Source organism: Otolemur garnettii, unplaced genomic scaffold, assembly GCF_000181295.1.
Source record: "Otolemur garnettii isolate 467f Iridium unplaced genomic scaffold, OtoGar3 scaffold00013, whole genome shotgun sequence".
In the NCBI taxonomy this organism is placed as follows: domain Eukaryota; kingdom Metazoa; phylum Chordata; class Mammalia; order Primates; family Galagidae; genus Otolemur; species Otolemur garnettii.
This window is the reverse complement of record NW_003852408.1, coordinates 447046-454612: the sequence shown is the minus strand read 5'-3', so window position 1 is coordinate 454612 and position 7567 is coordinate 447046. Positions and strand designations below refer to the sequence as shown.

Below are 7567 nucleotides of genomic sequence, written 5' to 3'. Positions count from 1 at the left end.
TCCCACTGTGAACACTCACCGTAGTGATTTAATTTATGTTTTGCAGCTTTCTTGGAGAGCTCACCTCCAGGTAAGTCTCCGCACCTCTCCTCTCTGCTTGATTGTCAGGGTATCAAAGACAACGGTAACTTGTGACAACTGGTTTCGGGAATTATTCTCAGAGCTATTTTGAAATGATGCCTCTGCCTCCCAAAGCATTCCCGAAACCTTGACTAATGGTTGTGGGGCTGGGCTGCTTCTTTGAGACCACAGTTAGGTCTATACCTGGGCAACGACACACACATACACACACACCCAGAAAACTGTCACACTCTATGTGGCCATCGTGTGTGTGTGGGTGGGGTAAGATACACATAATATAAATTTCACCATTTAACTATTTTAAAGTGAACGATTCAGTGACATTAAGTATTATGTACTTAATACATAGTTATATATACATATATATATATATATATATCATATATATATATACATATACATAGTTATATATACATATAACTGTTATATGACTGTCAACACTACCGAGTTCTAGAACATTTTTACCACCTGAAAAGGAAATCTGATACCCTTTAAGCAGTTATTCGGCTTCCGCTCCCTGCAGCCCCCGGAGGTCACCAGTGTGCCCTCTTCCCTTTGCCTATGCTGGATATTGCACAGGAGTGGAATTGTCAATATTAAAATGTGATGGGTTTATGTCTCTTAGGGTTTATGTCCCATTGCATTGATATGCCACATTTTGTTTATTCATTCATCTGTTGGGGGCATTTGGGTCATTGCCATCTCTTGATTATTGTCACTAGTGATGGCTACCTTCTAAATGATGTGCAAAGAAGCAGAAGGGCCAAGATAGGCAGTGACCCTGTGTGACCCTTCACCCCACACTTTTCATTTCCCTCCCTCACCTGGAGCTCAGGCTCCACCTTCTTCCCTAGATAGACCCTGCCTGCACCTGCGTCTGATGAGGGTGGCTTCACAGTACACAGGGGTCCCTTGGCCGGAGGCCACCCCTGAGGAGAAGACCATGGGTCCTGGGGGAGGGCAGAGTAACCCTGTTTTTATTCACTTTCTCCTCTCGCCTTTCCGTTTTTCCTTCTCAGGAATTCTCTTCCACTCTCCTTCCTGACTTCTTTTCCTCTTTCTTTTTGTTTTTTGTTTTGTTTTGTTTGCAGTTTTGGGCCAGGGCTGAGTTTAAACTCCCACCTCTGGGCACCCTACTCCTTTGAGCCACAGGTGCCGCCGTTTCCCTCATTCTTTTGCATAAATTCCACATCACCCCTAGCCCCTTTAGCTTTTGGAATTCAGTGGTTCCTGCTTCTTTCTGTTCCGTCCTGCCTCCAGCTCACCAGCTTCAGAGATTCCAGCTTATTAAAAATGGTGTATGTTGTGGCAAAGAATATTTTTAGAAACTATCTTTTCTCTAGGATTTCTTCACCCACTGTATCATGTCACTGCAACCAGTAACTGGAAGTGAGAGGAACCTAAAAATACCAGCTTCCCTGGTCCTGCGTAACTGAGGTTTCTGGACCACATTCCAGGGAAGACATTTAAAATTCCTAGTTGATCACTTCCTGATTTTTGTTTTGTTTTGTTTTGAATCCCACTGAATTAATTGCCTTTTAGCTTAGGCCTGGGGATTTTTTTTTGACTCTCGGTACCACAGCTCTGTGTAGTGTGATTCGTAGTGGTGTGTGCACATGTGCGTGTGCCTACGGCTGTTCTCACTAATCTGCATTCTTCTTTTTCCAGTGAAGTGGCCACTGAGGTCCCATTCCGCCTCATGCACCCACAGCCTGGGGACCCAGGTCAGTCATATGCTATCTTGGCTTTCTCTAACTCCTCACTACTTGCAAGCTTATTCTTGAGTCCTAGTCTTTCTTGGCCTCACCTCTAAGTGAGCACGACCAGGTGAGAGTCTTCTTTACCTGGTCAGGGCTGACACCCCCCACCTCGCTCTGGTAGGGACATAGAAGATGTACTTTCCATGGTCCTAGAGGGAATGATTGAAAAGTAGATGCTCTGCTGTCAACAGAAATGGATTTAGATTTAAAGATGACTTAGGTGAAAATGAAACTTGAGACCCCGAGGTTTTTGTATTTCGTTTGAGAACAAAAGCCCTCCTGCTTCATTTGGGAGCATTAACAGGTGACATGGGTGGCTATGATGAGAATACAGAAAACACTAGAAAAGAGGGTCAGCCTGGGTTCCTGACGCCTCAGCTCATTTAAATTGTAACTCTGATGGCTCCTGCGCAGATGTTAAAGCAGTAGTTGTACAACTCTACGTACAGACTAAAAGCTATTGACTGTACGCTGTAAAGAGGTCAACTGTCTGGTGTGTGAATTTGATCTCTTTCTAACAAGCCAAATGAAGCGGCAAAAATAACAAGTACAATCTCAGAAATTGTGAGAAAAAATTCTCCCCTGTGTGTTAAGGCAACTGAGTTAACAAGAAAGAAAAATGGACGTGTCTAAATGAGAACCGTGCGTAGCTATAGTACTAAGGGATCATTTAAGTGGTAAAACAAGCAGGGTCTATTGTTCTCATACTTTATAAGTAGGTTTTCTATGTTGATAATGAAATGCCATTTGAACATTAGAATCAACTCCCCTGTTTTGTCTCAAAAGTATATTGCCTGAAAGTTTCTTTTCCAAATATTTTGGATTTAAACCCTCAATGCACTTTGCCAAAACTTTCCTCTGGAGAAAACTACAGTCTAGCCAAGTGTTTTTAACCTTTTTACCTTATGGCACACTTGAACCTATAGTTAAACTTCCACGGCACGCTTATATTAAGAAGAAAAAAGAGTCAAAAAAAGAATATACTTACTGTGCTTTGAACTTCTTTCACAAATAATTTAATGAATGATCTTTAAAAATTTTTGTGGCACACCTAAGGTCCTCTCATGGCACTCTGGTTGAAAAATCATTGGTCTAGCCATACATTTTAAATTCTTTTATGCTTATATCATTAGAATACTATTTTTTAACTTTGCGAGATTAAGATGCCTTCTGGTTCCTTCTAGGGACATTAAAAAGGTGGTCACCTGAAGAGAGGCCATAGCTTATGTTAGGTTGTTTTCTGGAACTTTGAACAGACTTACTTTGTGACTTAATTTGGAGAAGTGGAGTTCTTTTTTCCACATTTTCATATCCCAGTCACTATGGCCATTGTGTCAAACATATCGAAATGTTAAGGTGAAAGTATGATCTTTTGTGCTCTGTACCATGAGATTTCAGGGAACAAGGGTTAGGGCAAATTCCCCTATGGTCACTCACAAAATTGCCATTTCTAGAGATTTATGAGTCACCAGATCTCATATCTTCCCTGCCTAGTTCCTGGCTCCCTGAGTCTGGGCAGGTGCAATTCTAAACAGAAGCCTGAGTTGTAGTTAAGCCCCACCAGAGCCTGAGGCCAAGTATCTATGAAATGCTGGCAAGGTTTGTTGTTCCCTGTCCAGAGCATCTGTATCCAGTCCTGTTGATTTGATTCTTCCTTGTCGTCTCCCTGGGGCGATGGGCCCACTTAGTGTCATTTGATGGCTGAGCTCTGTGGGATGCAGGATATTTATTGCCCAGGGGATGTTTTGATGAGCCAGCCTGTCTAGGTGCCTGGTGAGCATCATGAGCACTGCGCTCACAGTGCTGGGATGAGAGACAAACGCAGTGTCTCACCATCAAGCCATCGCTGTGCTTTCCCCCAAACGGCAGGCAGGCGCTTTACTAGGTGGGCAGAAAGCTAAGAAACAACAAAAACCACTCAAGCCAATGGCAATCTGGGGACACAAAGCACATGCAGACAACCCAACAGAAAGAGATCAGCATGTTAACAGGAATCAAAAGCAGTAGCTTTCCTGCACATCTCAACCCTGGGGTGCTGGGTAGCCATCAAGTCCTAGGTCTCACCCCTTGGGAGCCCCATCAGGGTGGAGGCGCCTGGAGCGTGCATCTTAATGGCACTTTGGCCACTCTGACCTAGATGGTGTCTGATGGACACTTAGGGAGAAATACTTTGAACAAAGAAGCACCATCTAAGTGGGTGAGGATGATGAGGGAAGTGTCCTAGGGGGAGACTATGGAGTTTTCCTTTGAGGAGAGGAGGGCTGTGGCTACTGAGGGAAGCAAGGGTTAGAAGCACAGGGGGAGAGGGAGTAGGGTAGGTGAGAAGCAGGAGTTCCACACTCTCCTTGGATCACAATGTGTCTAGACCATATTAGCCCTCAAACTACAAAGTCACCTCAGCAAGGTAGGAATTTCCCAGATACAGGGATGATACAGAATTTATACTAACGGATGCTGATCTCTCTCTCTCCTTGTCCCCACTCCTGCCTTACTCCGTGCTTCCAGCTAAGGACAGGTAAGCGACATGAACACTGCCCCGGCTTTCACTGTGGCTGTAGCCTCCTTCTCTAGCCCGAACCCCTCTTTGAGTCTCCGTGTGCATCCCACGCTGGGCGCAGGTGGCACGTCCCTTGCTCCCCTCCCTTGTGCTGCCTGGTGCAGACCTCACGTGCACACAGCGCCCCTGGGCTTGCCTGCATGCCTGCGTGTTCCTCCCTACACTCTTGTTTGTGCTTATAAATGAGACTCAGACCAAAAGCTGTGAGGAAATGGCGTGCCCTCACGTGCCATCCTGGGGGAAACCTTGATCTCTTTCCTTTGTTGCAAAAAGAAGATCAAGGATCTTGTTTCAGCTTTAGCTTCAAAGAGTATGTGATGATCAAAATGTTGTCTGTTTCCTTTTCCTGTTAGCTTTCCGGATGAAAATTTAGTTTTTGAGGAGTTTGCTCGCCAAAATCTGAAAGATACAGAAGAAACTGAGCAAGGGAAAAAAGACAAGGATGACGTCAATGATGACTGACAACGTCGGCTCCGGATGCATAGGGCTGCCCTGTAGTTACCAGTGTGATGACAAGCTGACCTGCAACTGGCCCTGTAGTGTTATGCTAATAAAGTAAGAGTCTTTTTGCCAGAAATAAAGGTTTCCCCTTCTCCCCCTGTCATGAGTCAGGCTGACTTGTTGGGGAGGCAACAAGCTGATGCCACTGACACAGAAGCTGCTGCCTTTGGGGTTGTTGGAGTTGGAGGTGTATGCAGCATCTACCGGGGGACACCAACCATCCACGTCCTTCACTGGCCCATCAGGATGAGAAGGCAACCAGAAACCAATGGGCTCACCCAGTGGGGCCGTGATACATCAGGGGCTTGCCTGGAAGCCTGGTCTGAGGTGTTTCTCTGGAAACACATGGGGGGTATTTCTAATTACCTGACCAGTCCTAGCTCCAGGGCCCCTAAAGAGCCTCTTGAGATCAGCAGGGCAGAGAACAAGTGTGGGTAAAAATCCTCTTTATTCCTGATTTTGGATCTAGGTCCCTGTTTGAGCTCTGAGTTGTGCAAGACACGAAATTAGATTTGGTTTAATAGGGAACAAGGAAGAACCCTGGAGTGGCCAGAGAGCTGAGTGAAGGAAGAGCCCAAGCTGCTGTACCTGGGGTGGGCAGAACTTGGAGGAGTCCCAGGGTCTCAGCCCAGAAGCTCAGGGATCCACTCTCTGGGCAACCATTCCTAGGTTACTGCCCCCATCTGCGTCTCGAGGTCCATCCCACTTTGCAGTTGCAGGGAAGGAGAATCTGATTGGCTCAGATTCTCAGCAGCCAGGTGGAGCAGCTGCCCTCAGAACCCAGCCTGGAAAAAAGGGTTCACTGTCAGCCAAGTGGGCCTCCTGCTTGGGGTGTGCTTCACTGAGACAGGACATGGATAGGATGCTTTCTGTTGGGGAGCAAGGTGCAGCTGCAGGTGGAGAAAGGATAATGGAGGCCCTTTTCAAGAGGTCCTTTCCTGGCCTGTGGTACCCCCAGCCCGGGGCCTGCTGCTGCTGGCACAGAGACTGAACAGTGCTCATGGTAGCCATGCAAGGGCTTGGGGTGTGTAAGGCTCTGGTTCCTGCTTTTACAGTACAAAAGAAGGGGTTTGGTGATTTTTCCTCCGTTCAAACCACCCACAGAAGGCAGGGAGTGAATGGCAGGCATTTAGGGTGGGGTATACTTTTGGATCAGGCTCTGGGATTGAACACAGCAGCAGAGGGCTGGCCAGGGCATGGGGTGCATGCACATGGCAGCTCCCAGCATCTGGGCTTGTTCAGCAGGATTCCAAGCTGTTTTGGAGCCTGGGGACTGGAATTTAGATGAAGAGGCTCCACTAGGGAACCTTGCATGGAATCCCACATACACAAAGTGAGGTGTGGACCTGTGTGTTGGCTTTGGGGCATCCTGTTATTGGCAAGGATGGGGAATCATCATCATCATCACCATTATCATCATACTTTAGCCTGTGGGTTAGCAGGGTCAGATACAATCTCTCATGCCAGACCAGGGTGGCACACTCCACTGCAGAACCCGTCACTCTGAACCTGTTTTCTGCCATGGCGCACAACCTGCTGTGGCTAGTTACCTGGAACCCTTGGGCAAAGCAGGGCCTGGGATTCTGCTCACGGCACCTGGTGATGGGACCAGCCTGTTGGATCCTTCATTGCTTGACCCTTCGGGAATGCATGGCTGCGAGCTGGGGGGAGGGGCTGAAAAGCCAGTCCTTGGAGACCAGAGGTCAGAATAGCCCTTGCCCTCCAAGTTCTTTCAGTATTTGAATGTCCTGATACAGACCTCCAGCTGCCAGCCTGTTTGTAGGCTGTTGCTGGCTGCTGTGGGGAGGCAGGGGGGACAGGATCGAGCAGCCTCCTGCCCTGAGCAGGATGTGGAACTTGAGCTCAGCTCTGCTTGCGCATTTGTGGTGTTGTCTCTACTGGTGTGTAGACCCCAGTGTCACCAGGCAGGAAGTCCGTGAGCAGGGTGAATGTGCGGCCTGGGATTTGGGGTGTGTGTGTGCAGGAGCAGTGCAAGAAACAGGGTACAAAGGAGTTGAAGGTGCTGCACAGAGGAAGTGGTGGCTGAAAACTGGGGACAAAGTTCTGCGATCAGCAGCCAAAGGGCTGGGGAAGTAGGATCCCTGCCATTTATTGAGCACATATGATATACAGTCATTCCAACAAAACTTGTAAGCCAGTACTCATTCCCATTTGTTAAATGAAAAATTGTAGTTCAGAGAGGTCATGTACTTTATGCAAGGCCACACAGTTAGCGAGAGTCAAAACTTGAATGCTGGTTTCACTGAGTCTATAAACAGACCTTGTTTGGTGCTGAATGGGGTATGAGAATTTGGCAGTTGGGGGGGGAGATTAGCATTTATGATTCAACAACAGATGCCCTTAAGTTCTTTTTATAGTTGAAATTTTTGTTGAGATAATTGCACATTCACATATATTTGTAAGGAATAATACAGATGATATTACAATCAGATGATAATACAATCTCAGATGTATTATCAGATGAACAATACAGATGATAATACAATCTCAGATGTTCCCCCAGTGGTAACAGCTTGTAAAGCTAGAGTGCACTGTCACCATCAGGGCATTGACGTCGGGATAGTCCACCCATCCGATTCAGGTCTCCCCAGTTACACTCGTGTGCACATTCAGTCCCGTGTGATTTTAGCACATATGTAGCAAACTG

At 46.8% G+C, this 7567-nt stretch overlaps 1 protein-coding gene across 1 annotated transcript in view; it reads left to right on the top strand.

The window, feature by feature from the left end:
* The window catches only part of SAG (S-antigen visual arrestin), a 30549-nt gene extending 25638 nt beyond the window's left edge, over positions 1 to 4911 (top strand). The window contains exons 13-16 of the mRNA XM_012802157.1: positions 47 to 70; positions 1750 to 1805; positions 4347 to 4356; positions 4752 to 4911. Of these exons, the coding sequence (XP_012657611.1) occupies positions 47 to 70; positions 1750 to 1805; positions 4347 to 4356; positions 4752 to 4860 (199 nt within the window). The 3' untranslated portion in view covers positions 4861 to 4911. The remainder of the gene's footprint in view (positions 1 to 46; positions 71 to 1749; positions 1806 to 4346; positions 4357 to 4751) is intronic.
* Positions 4912 to 7567: the final 2656 nt, after the last annotated feature.